This window comes from Argentina silus (assembly GCF_951799395.1).
Source record: "Argentina silus genome assembly, chromosome: 2".
Taxonomy (NCBI): Eukaryota; Metazoa; Chordata; class Actinopteri; order Argentiniformes; family Argentinidae; genus Argentina; species Argentina silus.
Window position 1 is genome coordinate 20,712,428 of NC_139656.1, and position 17,498 is coordinate 20,729,925.

Consider the following 17,498-nt stretch of genomic DNA (forward strand, 5'->3'; position numbering starts at 1 on the left):
GTAAATATTTAAAAAATGTTCCTCATCTGAGCTCAATTGAATGTGCATACCATTCCTACATCTCTTACATAAGGAAGTGACACGTTCAGTAGTTCTCTCTGGTCCAGAGTTGGGCATGTTTTTTACGTAATAACCAGGGTGTTGTGGACAGTGAAGGATATGGGTAATCACCTCTCAGACGGGGCTCGGCGCGCTCTCTTTTTTATCTTTAGCACGTTATCCTTCATGCTAACGCAAATAGTCGACCAGCCAGAACTGGCCGCTCCGTCATCCCCTTGCTGACAGATGGCCCTCGGATTTGGACCTGATCTTAATTATTCCAGATCTCTCTGGAGCTCTCTCTCTCAATCCATAGTTCTGTTGATGTTGGCTGAGGCCTCATTTTTCCTCGGGTCTATTGGGAACCTGGAAGCAATCTGAGTGCACTAGCTCTCTTCCTCCCAAATATCCCTCATGTTGGGGACCAGGCTAATACTAAGGCATAGTGTCAATACCCATACAGTACAACATGTCTGTTCCTGTGGCTTGAGGAGCCCCAAGGATGAGATCCATCACAAATATAATACTTCAAAACCAAACAATCTTGGAACTGAACTTTGTCACCTAATTCAAACACAGACAATCTTTCTCACTGTTATCTGTGCTTCAAGGACTGACATAATTTTCTACTGCATGCTCGCAGTAGTAAGTTTACCATACTGTACACCCTAATAGCATCATTGCACCACAGCTGAGGGTAATCCTTATTGTAATCATCTTTATCATCAGCAGCAGCCTTGTGGAGACGGTAAAGTCATCACTGTCCTCTTTCTTGATTAAAACTAATTGTATGGAAAAGGTCCTCACGAAGTCTGCTACTGGTCGCTGCAGAATCTGGGAAGTCTGTCTGCAGTCAGGGAAGCATGACATTCCTACTCAGCGAATTACCTTGCTCCTGATTAGCCCCTGACTGTCCATACCCAAGAGTCTGCCAATGGCTACAGCAGTGATGCCCAGACCACAGGGATTCAGCACTCACCCCACAATGTCACATTGACCCAGGATAGGCAGAGCAACTCACAACATACTGTACTACAGGCCCACAGCATTATGAGAAGGTGATGATACGGAGAGAGAGAGAGAGAGAGAAAGAGAGAGAGAGAGAGAGAGAGAGAGACAGCTATAGTCTCTTTTGATGAATGTTTGTTGAATGTGAATGTTTGTGTGTACTGTTGTTTTGAATAAGACATGATATTTATTATTTGGATGCAAAGTCACTAACAGCATTGGAAACTAATTTGCCTTAATTTCCCTTCATAAACTGCCAGAGACTAAATCATATATCATATAATGATTCAAAACCATGGGCCAACATTGAACTCTCAACATTCCTAACAAGCACATGCACATTCACGACGACTCAATCCCCAAATGACACAGGCATTGCAGCAGTCAGGCAGATAGAAACGTGACAAAGTCTTTGACCTGCCAGTATCTCCTAAAACAAAGCACTGCCTCCTCAATCTCCTGCCAACTGCAGTGAGAGAGGCCTCACTGTTATCCCCATCAAACCTGGCCTGATCGCAGGGCTATAGTAGTTAACACCTCCCTGATTGTATCAATGTGCTTTGGCAGTGTTTCACCAAGATAGCAGCACCTCAATCCACCTTTCATCCAATCGTATACTTTTACCCATAACTCTAGAAATATGATATGATATATGATAATTGTCTGGAAAGTTCACAGGAAGAAAGAAATCAAGCTCACGTGGTTTTCATTTTCTATGACTACTTAATGACTTAATAGTCAAATGCAACACATTGTCTACTATAAAGATGATATAAGAATCAAAGTGTTTGTACAGACTGTAAAGCATATCTGTGACTGTTTGTACAGAAAGCAAACAAATGATTGGCGACAGACAGATTTGATTATCCTCCAAGACATTTGAGGACCATCCATAAAATAATAAAAATAACAATAAAACTTTATTCAATTCAATTCCATTTGATTCTCTCATAGTGTTGGCTCAGGTTTCCCCATTTGACAGACAGCTGAAGCTGCATCCAATTCAGGGTCCAAAGCGCGACAGCCTGACAATGTGGAAACTGAGTAGCCACAATAGACTTTTGTGTCTCAGTGGAGGACCAAAGTTATGGAGACACTGAGGACTATTAGAAGTCACAAGTTGCTGTAAAATTGTGTTTTTCTTACAGAGACATAAACCAGTTCTGGGAAAGGTTAAATGTCTCATTTACCTTGTCATTGATCCGACAAATCAGTGCTCAACATAAGGACAGGTAGTCAAAGCAGCATTAACATCTTAACGATGACAGAAAATTACTTAAGGTGAAAAAAACTCACAGCTTTGCCAAGGTATCAGCACAGTTTTAACTAAGTCGTATGATCAAAAGCATTAGCTTAGGGAGTGATGTTCATCCAGGAGAAATTGGGCCACAAAAAGAGAAAAGGCCACAAGCAAAGGCCAAAACAAGTCAGAAGTTGTCTAATACACTTTGTTAATCTTCCACACAGTTATAAACACATTAAAAACAACACAAGAAGAGATTCTGTTACATCTACACAAACCTATACCTTCTGACCATTTGTCTCCTACATCTAGGTCACTGTAAGCAACACTGCTCATATTTACCAGAGGAAAACTTTGGCCTCTGAGTTGCTGGTGAATCATGGAAAAATGGGTGCATGTACTGTCATCGATCCTATACTATCAACATAGGGATTACTGAAAGTATGTCAAACATACAGTGCTAGCACAATAAGTAAGAAATACAAGTCAGGTTGGATAAGTCTTTCCCACTACTGCTGTGGTCTATGGGTTGGGTGGACATGGGTTAAGCACTTGATGCACAACAAGAAATGCCACCAGTTAGACTGAAAAAGAGCACCTCTCTGTAAGCTCCTATTCAGGATAAATGTAAGCCATTTCACATATGGAAAAATGAAGATGATTAAAGGTTTGCATGTAGATTTATTTTTGCTTACGTTTGGTTAATCTTTAGTCAAGAATTTAAACACCCATCAGTACTTTAACATACAAGCAATGGTCAGTTACAGGTATAAACAAAAATAGTCTTCATTTACACTGCAGAACAGCATTTTGTGATAATCAAAATAAAGTGCTATCAATGATCCAATAAATAAATAGATAAATGAATAAAATACATGCATACATACATACATACATACATACATACATACATACATACATACAGTATATACAAACATGATAAATAAGCAAGGAAATATGAACTACATGTATTTCTCTTTACAACCATGTACTTAAAACACAGTATTAACATGACAGTCGTCAGATTACATCCAACACTATCTATCATTCACTTCTCTGTAAGCATCTTCCATTTTTGAGTCATCTTATTTCTATCTGTTGATATCACTGGGTTTCTCCTCATCGTCTCTTGACACCAGACTGGTTTAATAATATTCATAAAGCTCACAGAGAAAAGTGCATGGAGTTCAAGTGCCCAATCCCTCCCCTAAGACTGACATCAGCACTTCCAGTAAAGCACTGGTCCCATTATTATAGACCCAGCAGGGCCCTGGTCACCAGGGTAACAAGCCACTCTGAGCCAGGGTGTGTGTGTGTGTGTGTGTGTGTGTGGGGGGGGGGGGTTAAGGGACTGTTCTCACACCTAATGCTGGTTATGAAAGAAAGTCAGACAGAGAGGGACACTTGAATGGGGAAGTGGATGAAAGCAATAGAGAGAAGATGGGGAGGAGGGAGATTGTTACAGTAGTGGGAAAGAATGACAGGGAAACTCTTTGTTCTGTTTCATGTCCATGTGTTGTCAAGCTGAGGCAGACACCCTCTCTACATCCCCAGACAGACTGTGCAGCAGGGAGCTCTGGAACCCCTCCTCAGAAGATTCTGGAACCATGAACTCCAGCAGCAGGTCACAAATGCAGTATACCAGGTGCCTATGCAAAATCATATAATTCAAATTTAAATATACCAGTATAAACACAAACACACACACACACACACACACACACACACACACACACACACACACACACACACACACACACACACACACACACACACACACACCTTCAGTGCGATGATGACTCACCTGTTGATGTGGGGGTCCTGTAGAGATTCCAGCAAAGTCTCCCAGCTCAGTCTGTACTTCTCAGAGCCAAGCATGTCAGGGATGAGATCTACACCCACACACACACGAGTGCACGCACAGGCGCGCGTGCACACACACACACACACACACACACACACACAATTGAAAAAGGTAATTAAAGAATATACGATATGATACACTTGTTGACTCCTGAGGCACTGACCTGGGAGCAGTTGCATGAGGCAGTGCAGACACTGTTGCCTGGTCTCCTCTCTTTGTGCAGGGCTGCGCTCAGGCCGGGGCTGGGCAGGCAGCATGCCCCCTGGCCACACCGCCTCCTGCATCACCTGCAGGTAGATTACCCAGCATGGAGCACTGGTGAGGTGGGCCACACCCACATCCAGCCATCTGAGGGTGGCCAAGAGGAACAAAGTTAGTCTGTGACAAAAATAGAGATGTGACTCAAAACACACAAACACACAGGTGTGGTTCAAAAACAACATTGTGAGCACACAGGCAAGCAATACCCCATGCAAATATACAGTGGGAAAAATATAAAGTACATATACTATAACGGTGAGTGTGAAGGTGATGATACATAACACACCAACAAGGTGACCTCAACCCTCACACACAGTACTGTACACTTTACAAGGATTAAGCCTCCATAAACCATGGCAGGGAAAACACTTTTATGAATACATTAAGTGAACCTCAGAAGCCCCAGAAGAAGAATGTGTATGAGGCTCCCATCCAAGAACGTGGACAGACATGTTAGTAGAGGGCCAGACTAGAACAAAGCACTAAGATCACATTAGACTCATAAATCCAATTTAGTGCCACAGAAATACATTTGCAAATACAGCACAGTGTACTTATTTTATGCAAGTCTTTTTTTCTTCAATAAAGGATTACGCAAGACTTAACATTCACAATCCATCATATTTGATAGAGGCAAGACAAGACCAATGAGCATTAAAATAACGTATTGCAGATGCTGTTACGCAACGCTCCAAAATTCCACGAAAAATCATTGTTCTCGTTTCTGAGTGTCTGATCTAATTACGTGTTTCAGCTGTTTTGACTTCCTGGTCTTTGGGCCGTAACACGAGCTACAGGCTGCAGCTGCTCCTAGAGGTCTACTGGAGGGGAGAGGACCTTGCTCTGCTCTCTGCTTTTGTTTCCATGGTTTGTTCATCAATGTCATGCAGCCTATATGGCTCATCCAAGTAGTTACGGTATACTCTGCCGTGTGGCCGTTTGATCCACACCGCCACGTCAGTTCTGAAAGAGACGCAGTCCAACGCTTAGACCACAATGCCTCAGTTAATGTACTGTAGTGGTGCAGACCCTGAGGAAGCCCTAATCTCACCTCTAAATCTTCAATAGGAAGGCCAGACTGTGAATAAGTGTGAAATTACATGCATAAACTCGTATGCTGACAGTGAATGGGGTGGTTCATTGGCTGCTGTAATTGTACGTTTCAAAAACTGCAGGATCACAGCCATTGACCATGGTTATTTATTTTTGTGACTCAGAGTTTGGGTGTGGTGCACTTGGGGGCCTGCTGCTTGGTCTGGGGGATGTAGCATAGCACCAAGAAACAGAGCACCCTCCAACAGACATACATACAACAAACATCTCCATCCCATTTCAGAGCTGCACCTGCAGTCCTGTGACTGTCCTCTTACTGTAATTCTCTCTCTGTCACTCAGGGGGGAGAGGACTACTAATTCATGCTAGCAAGCTTGGTAAAGTCATGCCCATGGCATTTTAATTGTCAACTCTGACCCAAGGTATGAACATCTGTGGCACAAGCCGCAGCACAAAGACGAATTCTAATAAGAATTTTCAAGTAGAACGCTTTAAGCACAGAGGGCCAATCAAGGCCTCTTTACATAGTTTATGCATGAATATGACTGATCATGTGTCACCTTATGTTCTTATCTCCAGTATTGATCTAATAGGTGGGCTAAATCCTCAGTGATATACTGGTTTTCTGAGCAAGAGATTGGTAGTGTTTTGCATGACTGTGCACTCTGATCATGCCAGCCCTGACCATAAAACAGGAGGCCCCTGGACATAAACTATAAATGTTTTATGCATTTTGACCCATATTAAGATACATATTGCCAATAACATAAAAAACACACAGTCCAATTTCTTTCTAAAACACAAGTTACATAAGTGTGTTTTAAGAGTTCCTTACCAATAGTGGTCAAATAATAAATATCCCCCCGTCACAGATGAACAATGTGACTCAAAACCTGCCAATGTACAGTATACCAGCCAACTGAATGCAAGACAAGAACTAAGTGTGATGTACATCTTGCTCAGTCTTTTCATATCAACTGCTCAAGCAACGATGTTCATTCAGATAGGCAGTTCTCTCCCAAGATCACGGAGGGTCAAATGCATTGTTATGTTAGGAATGTGCTGCCTGTACCTAGGGCTAGGGAGGAAACATTCACAAAAAAACACTTTTTTATTCCAACTTTCCAAACGTGTCTGTCTACTCCGTACAGGTGAAGACGTTGACTGTGACTCCAGATGTAGTGGTCAGAGCGGTTGTTGCAGCTGTCTGATAAAGCACTGCTGGGTGGGGAAGGCTGTGTGCTGGCTGACTACCAGTAGATGTTAATGTCTCTGTGCCGTCTCCTCTCCTCTGCCTGCCTGCCTGCCTGCCTGCCTGCCTGCCTGCCTCCCGCTGGGTGTGTGGATAGACACAGCTCACCGTTCCGGATCACAGGACTTTCCCAACAACACTGTGGTCTGGCCTCAAGGTAATGTCTGCCCACACACAGTGGGGAGTGAGTGGATAGAGACACAACACATTTATGGAAAAGTCAGAGCAACCTGAGTGGCCCATTGTGCAGTGCCCTTTGGTACCACAGGGTCACCCCAACTATGACGCAGGCGATACATTTAACACCTGATCAAATAGGGCTCTGAGTTACCATTACAACATTTCCTGTAAAGGTTGACCCAAACAACCTGCTCACATTACACCTGCTAATCAGCCAACGCTAACAGATCAAATGGCTTGGCTACTGTTGTCATATCCAGTCAGAGGACTCAAGGTGATGGTGTTGATATATTTCTATTGATAAACACACATAATCAACACATATGGATTGTAGCTTATTATTTCATTTACATGTAGACAATATAATGTGTATATACCATGTGTTGGTGAATAGAACTTGAGATCATTTTGACTCAGAAGCAATCTGAATTGTACTATAAGAGTAATGCTTCAATATCAATCAAAACTCAATATAGAAACATTCTATTCCACTATGGAAATGTCAAAGCCATTCTGCTGTGTGTTGTGGTCGAGCTTACTGGTGTATGCTGCCTCCTGGTGGTAGATAATGATGTTGAGGGGGAGACTTAATTGATCCCAGTGCTAGGCCAGACTGCAGAGGGTATAGCTGCTGCAATGATGACAGCTCCTTTGACCCAAGCTGCCCATCCAAATACTCTACATCTAATAAAACACACTCCTACAGGACATACAACTCCAAACAAATCCTCTCAAGTTTTACACATGATTTATATGCGGCCATATAAAGGAGATTTTCCAGGGAGATTCTCCAAACAGCTTTATGGCCTATCCAGCAAGATTATGACCACTGGCAAGCCCACAACACCAGGACATCTCAGGTTGTGCTCTGCCCCCTGCTGACAACAATAGGGATTTGATGTCTCACAACTCGGCTCATTAGATGTGTTCTTTAGCGTTCTATTAATGACCAAAAATTATGTTTTAAGTCAGAAGTTATGGCTTGTCAAAAGCCCCAAAAGAAAGTAACCCATAACTTCACCTATGCACTAACAAGGTTTTCCAACACACAGCTTTGATACCTGCTATAGTGCTGTATGTTGGTCTACTGTACTTCAAACAACATGTACTCACCACTGGGCAGGTTGCTTAGGATTCAAAGCTTCTCTCTAACAGCCTAATTCATACTCTGTGATTTGCCATTTTCAATACCTACAACCTCAATCATCAAGCTGAAGCCTATACACTGCTTCTTCTGCAGGTAACAGTTTAATAAGATGACTTCATAAGGTGTAGAGTAGGACAATAGCCCTTTCTAGCATGCATAAGAGCACTTCTTGGTCTCAGTGCACAAGATCTTCTCTGTAGTGGGAGCAGAGTTCCCTCAGCCAGACAGTAACACACCTGTTCAGCACATGTCACTGTATAGGCTGTAATGAACAAACACAGGCGTCCTGCGCTTAGATGCAGCTTAGCCTAGCTAATAACAAGCATTCAGTTCCTGTACTCTGATAATGCAGACCTGGGCCACAGGGAACCACAGCCTCATTAAAACCGTTCAGGAATCCCTCACTTCTTGAGAAACAAGGCATCATTAACACAGGAGAGCAGCCCAAATCTAGTCAACAGGACAACATTGCTGCACAGGCCATTGCTGCACAACTACCATTTTAGGTCAAACAACCTCACCATGCCCTCCATCTGAACCAGCCTGCCAAGCAGCTCATTGGGAGATGGAAGTCAGGGCAGAAATACCCACCCGACCCCCCCCCCCCCTATTCATCCAAATGGTGATGTGAAGAGCGGGGTCCTTACAGCCTCCGCTGTTCCAGAATTGGGGGAGAGATGATATGGGGGCATTTCAAAAGCAGCCACATTAACCAGTGACTTCATGTCATTGACAGTTTATGGTTAGAGTGTTTACCGCGAACACTGCTAATATTACTCCCCTAGAATCGGGTTTCCACTCAGGCACTTTTTTGGGAGCATACTTGAACGATATTCACTGTGGACCACTGTGTTTACTGGGACTCTGACATCATGTGTTTGATGTTTACTATCATGGGCTGTGGTGTGTGTGTGTGTGTGTGTGTGTGTGTGTGTGTGTGTGTGTGTGTGTGTGTGTGTGTGTGTGTGTGTATGTGTTTGTGTGTGTGTGTGTGTGTGTGTGTGTGTGTGTGTGTGTGTGTGTGTGTGTGTGTGTGTGTGTGTGCGTGTGCGGGCGTGTGCGTGTGCGTGTGCGTGTGCGTGTGCGTGTGGAGGTCATATTAGGGCAGACTGAAAAACTGACATTCAAAACATGGCACTCTGTTATTCACTCTTTGTCTCCATCTTATTAAAGAAGACTATTAGTCATCAAGACCAACAAGGACCAACAAGGACCCTCCTTATCAATTCTGAGGCTACAGTACTGTATATCCTCATTTCCCATGACACTAAGTAGGGTGAGGAGGAGGAGTGTGTACACTGGCCTTGTTCGGTCAAAAGCTTGTTCCATTTAGCCACAGTACAGGGTGTACTGAGGAATGAAACTCCTCACAGTCTGTGGAGACATAAAATGTATCAGTACCATTGTGTAACAAGTCTGTTTAAAACCGTTCCATTGCCACTATGCCAGAGAATGCATCAAACTGTGAGAGTTCTGGATAGCTTGGACCAAGCACCTGCTGAGGCTTCCTTTGTAGAGGGAGACTCTCCTGACTGGAGCATCATGGGGAACAGAAGCCAAAGTCTCCAGACCAGGCAAAATTCTCTACTCTGTTCCCAGGCCGAAAGAATCTCTGTTTTGGGAGCAATAACTGGAAGCTTGAAGTGTGTATGTGTGTGTATGTCTTTCACAACAACATGGGATTGAATACTGTCGATTAATTCTGCCAGTACACTGCTCGGTCTACGGGTGAGCAGAATTAGAATTAAAGACAAACTAAAATGTCCTCATCATCAACATTCCTGACATCTGTCTGCAATTAAATGTCTTTCAACCTTACATGTACATGAGGGATCCTTCTGCATGTCTAAATCTTTTAACATGTAATTCCATTGTTTCAGTGTGTCTGGCCAGCGAAAGAAATGGCTCTTAAAATCGCTGGGAAGGGGCTAGGGCTGGTGGTGCATAGTTCTACCTCTTTCCATGCAGTATCATTGAAAATGTGCAACATTCACCAGATTTTGACATCCTGAATGCTGGATACTGAGATGCTTCCCAAAAAATGTGCAGAAAAGACAGAGCTCCTTCTCTTTTCTCCTGTGCCTAAGCAATTATACTCCAGTAACACCATGGTATACATGTGTATGTGTGTTGCCTTCTTGTGTAATAATAAATCAAATCTATTACAAACATGGATACTTGCAGAATGAAATACACAGGTTGAAAGGTAAATAAAGAGCTAGTACAGTACTTCGTTAGGGGAAGTGCCTGGGCACCACCATATTTGGGTACGCAAGAGCCTGTTTGTCTTTTTTGTTTATTTGATTGCTCAGTGATTCAAAACCTAATGCAATGACATAGGGCTGATAGAGATTGTGGCCGTGACCATCAGTCATATCGACAGAATCTAGATATCAGACACAGGTGCAGATCCTGTCACAAACCCTTGGTGATGGAGTGCTTCCTGCCAAACTGCATTACATAAATCACCCAATGTGGTCCTTCATTCAAAGTATGCTCGACACACTTCATGGCCCAGTCCAATCCCAACTACTAGGCAGAGCACAAATCCAGATCCAGAACACTATGTGCCCAGACACCATTTTATAGGCAGAACCCCGGAGGCTTTTTAAAGCCTGGGTCATCAACTGTACTCACTATCAATTACTCCCATAACTCTATGTTATGTTCCCATTCCCCAGACAGATTAGGCAGAAAATAAGTTTTCTATAATTATTCTATTTAAGAAAACAAATTTCTATGTCATGAAGAGAAAATAGCATTTAGCACCATTTTCTGGCCTTATGCTTTGAACCTACTGTCAACAGAGTCGTCCCAAACACCTCCCAGACATGTGAGTGTACCCCCTGCTGCTCTGGGCTGCTCCGGGCTGTGGACACAGACAGAGATAGACAGCCCCATGACATCTGTCTTGGCTCTCACCCATGGCACCATCTCTTAAACCATAGACGGGACCTCTCCTGGTCTGTGTGTTTCATAACAAGCAGGGCCCCAAATACTGTTCACAATTATGGTCATTAAACACTACTGGCAAAATCGGGATTACATTTAAAAAAAATAAAAAAATAATAATTGCTTTTATGATGCAAGCATTTCTGTCATTAAAAATAAACATTTCACTATTACCCGAGGTGCGCATATAAAATATGTATGTTTCTCAATCAAATTGCCTCTTTTTATGGCTTCTCATGCTAACAAAGTATTACCTGTACCCAGGTAATTAAGAAGCTTTAACAGAGGCAGAAGTTTTCCATGCACAGCCAAGACCAGAGCCTCTGTTAGTGTGAGCTGTGGTAGAGTAAGGCTTCAAGCGCAAGTGTGGCTGAGGGAAAAATTGCTCACTGTGCGTGCAAACAAATATTAGCCTTGGCGCTGCAAGGGTAGAATTGGACTACCTCCATGTGCAGGGAGACACTTCCATTGAAAACCTTACATTCCACCTCCGATCAGAGCTTCCCTCTCCAAGCCTTTCAGACATGCACTGTCCTAATGGAAAAGACAGACACTTATCCTGCATTGTTTAACTGCAGCAAACCTCTTACTTAATACTTCAGGAAACAGTTCCTAGAAATATGAAAAAACACTCAGTGTCTGGATGTTCAGCTGCTTACAGGAATAATTGAAGACCTGTCAAAATCCTAAAGCTGTAGGAAATCTCACCCAACACAAATGTGATAGCCAACTAGCTGACCTTATGTTGTATGGGTCAAGACAGTGTCTTCTACAACACTTTGACCCAAATAAAATGTTTTAAAAAAAGACACAGGCTTATTATATGAGTCTTATATGACATCTGAAATACGACAGGGGCAACTTATACAATGTGTACAGTTATATAACAGAAGCATGGGGGGAAAAGGTGCACTGAATTACTGATGCCCCATATGTAAAAGATGTATAAGACATGTATAAGGGATAACACTGTTCCATAGATGCTGTTCTAGTTGGTGTGACGGGTATGCTACCTCTCGATGAAGGTGCCAAACAGCAGTCTGATGGTCTTCTGGATGTTCTCAGTGCACAACCAACTCCACTGGTCCTTCATCAGCAGACACAAGATGTTCAGAGCTACGTCTGCAACGGCGGTGTCTAAAGCACAGTCACACACACACACACACACACACACACACACACACACACACACACACACACACACACACACACACACAATAAGTGTACATTATCACATACCTTGACTATGACTTGGGATCCTCAAAACACACAGTGCAAACGCATAACAGTTCTGAACAAGAATAACAGGCCTACACAGTTCTCCCTCAGACCAGTGATGTGATACTGCCCTCCAGTGGCTGTGCAGCGTTACATCCACTCCTTGGGCATAATTCTGAGTCGATTACACTCATTTAGAAAATCCTAACTGGATCAAAATCCCAACAACTGTCTGGTGCTGCAAATGGATAGACTAAGATACCACTTAACCTGGCACTTTCTCCCTGAAAGCCTCGGTTATACACTGCATATACACAATGTCTTGAAGAGTCATGATATCTCTGTATTATTTACACTGAGACACAAGACCTACTGTACAGTAGAGATCAGCCGAGATTCACAGCACTGCATCAAGTGTCTGTCCTGTAGGAATGGGGTGATGCCTTAGTAGAATAATCGTACCTGTCCCGCGTGGTTTTCTCTCCCGACTCCCACGCTGTTCCCTGGACCCCTTGCCCTGCTCAGAGTCCCTCACAGAGGGCCCAATTAGAAGGTTCTCCTGCTCCTTAATAAAGCTCTCCAGTCCAGACAAGGACAGGCCATGAAACACCTTCAAAATGGCAAACATAGCCGTAAAACATTACAAAATATTTATGAATATGTTCAACTTAAACAGTCCCGTGATGACATTTAAATTACATTCTTACACATTGATGGCCTTGCACCAGAATATATGTTTGCTTCAGCCATGTGAAACGACTAAAATGATCCCATGGGGGAGAAGGTGGGGTAATGGCTGTGAACTTACAGTGCTCCCTTCACTGAAGCAGTATGTCACTTTGGGCTGCATGTCAGGTATATTGAGTGAGGGGGCAATTTTACTGGAGAACCTCAGCCGTGACCTGACACAAACATCAAACAAAAACAAACAACCATCATAGACAAAACAAGACGGTTTCATTGTCACATTACAGTATGACAACATCTGCTAAGCCAGGGGAGCCTAGTGAACCTAGTGAGCCTAGTGAAAAGTAGTTGCTTTATCACCCTCTAATGAATTACTAGGGTGGTTTTCAGATGTTTTGATTTGGATTTCCCTAGAGTAATGTGTAAAACTTGTGATGGTGAGACACATTGGCCACTGACTAGCCTGTACTAATTTGTGACTGACAGTGTCAGAACTCACCTTTTCCTGCCATCTGGATGAGCCCTCCCATCAGAGTCTCCCTCCAGGTCCTCAGTGGGGCTCTGAGGCTCTGAGCGAGGGAAGGCTGTCTTCAGTGTGTCTAAAGCATTCACCACCATCTTCAGTTGAGGCAAATAACCAGGTCAGGGGGCACAAAGAACAAAGAAAAAACCTTGTTAGCTTTACTAAAACCATTTGCATACACATACATGTGTGAATATCCAAAATGCTCATCAGTAAGCACAACTTCCAGTAGACACTATTTGAATGTTGTAGGTACAATACCTTATCAATCCTCGACATAACAAACGGCTTTTTCTCAAAGGACATTCTGGAATCTGTATGAAGTGCCAGAAACTCCTGCATCTCCTCGCTTTGGGCTGTTTCAGGGATTGTGGACAATTGCTGGAGAAAAACAAAATAGAAAATAGATTCAAATGCAACAGTCAAATTACAGGAACAAACGAATCAGGACACTATTCTTGTAAAGAAAAAAATAACATGTCCATCCATACTTTAATAAATGTATCCAGCTGGCCTCTCCGAGCCTCCACCTTGTCAATATCTGCATTTCCAAATGGAAGATCAGGAAAAAGTTTCTTGGGTCCCTTGACATCTGAAATGCAGAAAATGCCCATCCTTTAGTAAGAATAGAGACTATACATTACATGTAGGATAGTGTGCACTGGCAGAAAAATGCTCTGTTGATGCTGAGGATGGGCCTCTTACTCTTTATCATCTTCTTAAGATCTGGCCTCTCTTCCAGGCGAGTTTGCAGATTAAGGAACTCGCTGTATCGACGGTTCACAGTGTGATAAGCAACATGTTGCAAATTGTCCAGGTTTTCTGAGTCAACAATAGTCTCATACTGTAGAAATGGAACAGAAATTAGACCATGTGAGTTTAATATTATACTGTAAGTGATTAGTTATAATGTTCTACTGATTAAAGGACCACTGCAGGCCTATATGATTCCTCTGATTCCTGCCTTTGGAGATGGCTTTATAACTGTAAGCATTCAGGCACTGAACATTGTGTTGGGCATGTTGAATGTATCTTGACGTGTTACCTTCACAGTGTAAAGAGTATAGGGGTGTGAGCCAGTGCCACGGTGCTCCTTCGCTGTGACACTGCCAGTTATGCGCAGATTCTGGATGATGACAGGTCCATCTGGGTTGTTGAGGGGTTCAAAGTTGAAGGGGGTTAGACACAGCCCCCCTGGGACACATGCTTGGGAGAGCTCCTCGGATATGCCAGCTGGCCAGTGTGGCTCCTCTGACACCAGCACCTTCGGCCCAAGAGCCTTGAGGGGACCAAAGCATCCATACGCCTCATCTTCAAAGCCAACCACACCACAGAGGGCAGTTGGAGTAGCACAGTCACAGAAACTGTCTGTCTGGTCTTCCTCAGAGTCTGTCTGGATTAGGGACTCAACTGAGAGTTTTTTTGTTTCTGATGAGGGAGACTCCTGGTCTGAGTCTATATCCTGATATAAACAGTTGGCTCTGCAAGGTCTAAGGAGATCCAGAGGGGAACTGTCAACTTTACCAGCACATGACAGGCTTGCCCAACTGTCTTGCTGTGCATCCTCCTTCAAATCTTGCATCTGTTGGTATGGCTCAGTCAAATCAATGGTATCTGGCGCAGCTGTCTTGTCAGTTGAACTGTTGCTGGAGAGGTCTTGTTCAACCGAGGAGCTGGAACGGCATGTGGTCCAGGACTCATGCAGGGTCTGACTCCTGTACAGAGGACGGAGCTCATCCTGAGTGGCCTCCGGCTGTTCTCTGGATTTTGTAAATACTTCAACAATTGTCAGGTTGAGCCAGTCAGGGTCGGACACTCGGCTTACAAGGGGGAGTAGCACGTTGCATGTGATGAGTTCCCCGACCACGTAGCGTCCTGTCCTGGTCTCCAGGTGAGGGGATGGGACAAGCACATGTAGAAGAATATCCACCACAGCCCTGGCGTAACTGAGCTCAGTGGCTGCACTACTCAGGGCTGAGTGGGGAGAATCTTCTTCACTGTAGAACTTCCAAAGGCTGGCACTGTCTCTCTGTTGCAACCCTGCCTCTGTTTGCGCCTCCTTGGCCGTCATGTAGCTCTGTAGGTGGCAGCCGCAGAGCTCAAGTGCCCTCTCCACCAGCACTCTCCTGTCCACCCGCCGCGCCCGCTCCTTCAGCTCCATGACTGACTCCAGCATGGCGTCCCGCACCTCACGCTCAAACTCCCCTTCCTCCTCTGACAGTATGGTGCGGTACCAGGAGGACACAAAGTCACGGATCGCCTTGTAGACAGCACTGTGGATTTCATGGTCCAACCTCCATTCACTCTCAGGGGAGTGGAGGGCTGGCTGCACTCTACCAAGAGGAACAAAGTGCTCTAGGTGGAGCAGGCTGTTAGCATCGAGCACAGCACGGGACCCAAGCCAACCTCCCAGAACCACTAGGAGACTTGTGAAGATGCAGAGCAGCCACACATTCACCAACAGATGGAAGAGGACCAACCATGCCAACAGCGCCCCACAACCTAAGAGCCTTCGCTGCCCAAGTAGCTCTGAGAGGGCCCAAGGGTTAGGACCCGAACCCTCTGTGGGAGGCATTCTCCTCAGTGCTGAGGCCTGAATGAGTAAAGGATAGCAAGAAATCACTCAAAATGTACACATTTACATTATGTATGAACATTAACAATAACATGTAGGTTATTTAGTTCTTATTAATGATGCTTATTAATCTTATTAACTACCAACTCATTCTGTAAATGTTCCTATGAAGGTGCATGGAAAATATATCTCAAGGTTGACTACGAGCTTCAAAATAAAAGCTAAAACATGACTGGAAAGTGATGGGATCACAATATTTTCTATTATTTTTGCTGAAATATGGACAAATAACAGCCAACAGAAAGTAAATCCATCTTTGAAATAGTATTTTTAATCTTTAAAGTGTACATATTGGTGCAATTACATAATTCATGTATTTATCTGCCTATTTTTCCCCAATTTGACCGATACTGTAATAGCTGAAACCAGTTATTGTTCCCGCATTTCAAACTAAGCTTTTAACGACAGATAATCTCAGTAAATTGTGACCATGGTTATCAACAATCATGCCTTACCGCTTATATATCTAACCTAACCTACTGCACATGGTGGGGAGAGGGATGCGGTAGTGATGCCGGCTGGAAACGCTTTTGCGTCCAGACTGCAATATCAACTTCAAATATGATACTGCATGAACACTGCATGAATATCTTTTTGTCAAAACTCTGTTCTCTCTTATGAAAAAACTGATTCTTTCCACCAAAACGATACACACAGCTATCATATAAATATCTCTTACAGAGCATCAATTAAACACTGGTGTGAAATACTGTTTATATGTTTGGCTTCCTGAGGCCATGTTACATATTCAAATGTATAAAATTGTGTAGAAATTCATACATACAATTTCTCATTTTTCATCTTTTTAAAGGTTTAGGGCTGTTTTCTGTCCCAAAATAGGTTGCAATTTTATGGTACATACAGTATAAAGACTGTTGGATCCCATTTAGCATCTACCTGGTAATCCTATTTGTTAGCTATGTTTAGCTAGGTCGTTAGATAAATCAGTTTCAAAATAAATGTAAAATACATTTATCTTGTTCAATTTGTGAAACAATGAAGACAGCAAACGTACCAGAAACGTGATAAATATGCACAAACAAGGCCCAACCCAGACATGTTAATGTGGAAGAAACAGCTATGTTTTCAAGGTTTCTAGCTGCTGTCAAAGAGGAAGAACTTTACACTTCAATGACATCTATTTACTTCCTGGTTCCCATGGTGCCCCCTTCCTCGTCTGCGAGCTCGAGTCCCTACAACTCTAATATTGCTACTTACTGCCACCCAACGTTCACCAATGGTCGATGGCATTCCAATCACCAATCGTGCAGGTGCTGAAACCTTATACGTATCGTTCGTATGTATTATCAAACGTACTCTCTTTGGTATTATCAATGGCTGAAACCAGCCAGAGGGAAATTAGACGTTTCTTCTACACGTTCATTCTATCCTCCAGGGTGACAACTGGAAAATAAATGGTCTTGACGCATGTCAAT

At 43.4% G+C, this 17,498-nt stretch overlaps 1 protein-coding gene across 3 annotated transcripts; it reads right to left on the reverse strand.

Moving 5' to 3' along the window:
- Positions 1 to 2,957: 2,957 nt before the first annotated feature.
- Positions 2,958 to 17,484, reverse strand: snx19a (sorting nexin 19a). 3 transcript variants are annotated; one of them, XM_083665446.1, is made up of 12 exons: positions 17,078 to 17,484; positions 14,473 to 16,020; positions 14,133 to 14,271; positions 13,919 to 14,019; positions 13,689 to 13,808; positions 13,404 to 13,522; positions 13,026 to 13,119; positions 12,680 to 12,827; positions 12,013 to 12,136; positions 4,318 to 4,502; positions 4,095 to 4,182; positions 2,958 to 3,939 (listed from the first exon to the last, which is right to left on the reverse strand). In XM_083665446.1, the coding sequence occupies exons 2-12, from the start codon at positions 16,000 to 16,002 to the stop codon at positions 3,810 to 3,812; spliced, it is 2,778 nt and encodes a 925-aa protein (XP_083521572.1). In that variant the 5' UTR covers positions 16,003 to 16,020; positions 17,078 to 17,484; the 3' UTR covers positions 2,958 to 3,809. The 3 variants fall into 3 exon arrangements, 2 of the variants coding, with proteins under 2 accessions (XP_083521572.1, XP_083521571.1); XM_083665445.1 differs by having other exon boundaries at positions 4,095 to 4,502; XR_014554111.1 differs by lacking the exons at positions 2,958 to 3,939; positions 4,095 to 4,182 and adding an exon at positions 11,443 to 11,533 and having other exon boundaries at positions 4,375 to 4,502.
- Positions 17,485 to 17,498: the final 14 nt, after the last annotated feature.

Excerpts from the sequence above, each read along its gene's own strand:
- snx19a (XM_083665445.1), bottom strand. The coding sequence starts at position 16,002 with ATGCCTCCCACAGAGGGTTCGGGTCCTAACCCTTGGGCCCTCTCAGAG. Across the intron at positions 13,809-13,918 it reads AGCTGGATACATTTATTAAA|CAATTGTCCACAATCCCTGA; the intron begins GTATGGATGGAC and ends GTTTTTCTCCAG. Across the intron at positions 4,503-12,012 it reads TTTGGCACCTTCATCGAGAG|ATGGCTGGATGTGGGTGTGG; the intron begins GTAGCATACCCG and ends GGCCACCCTCAG.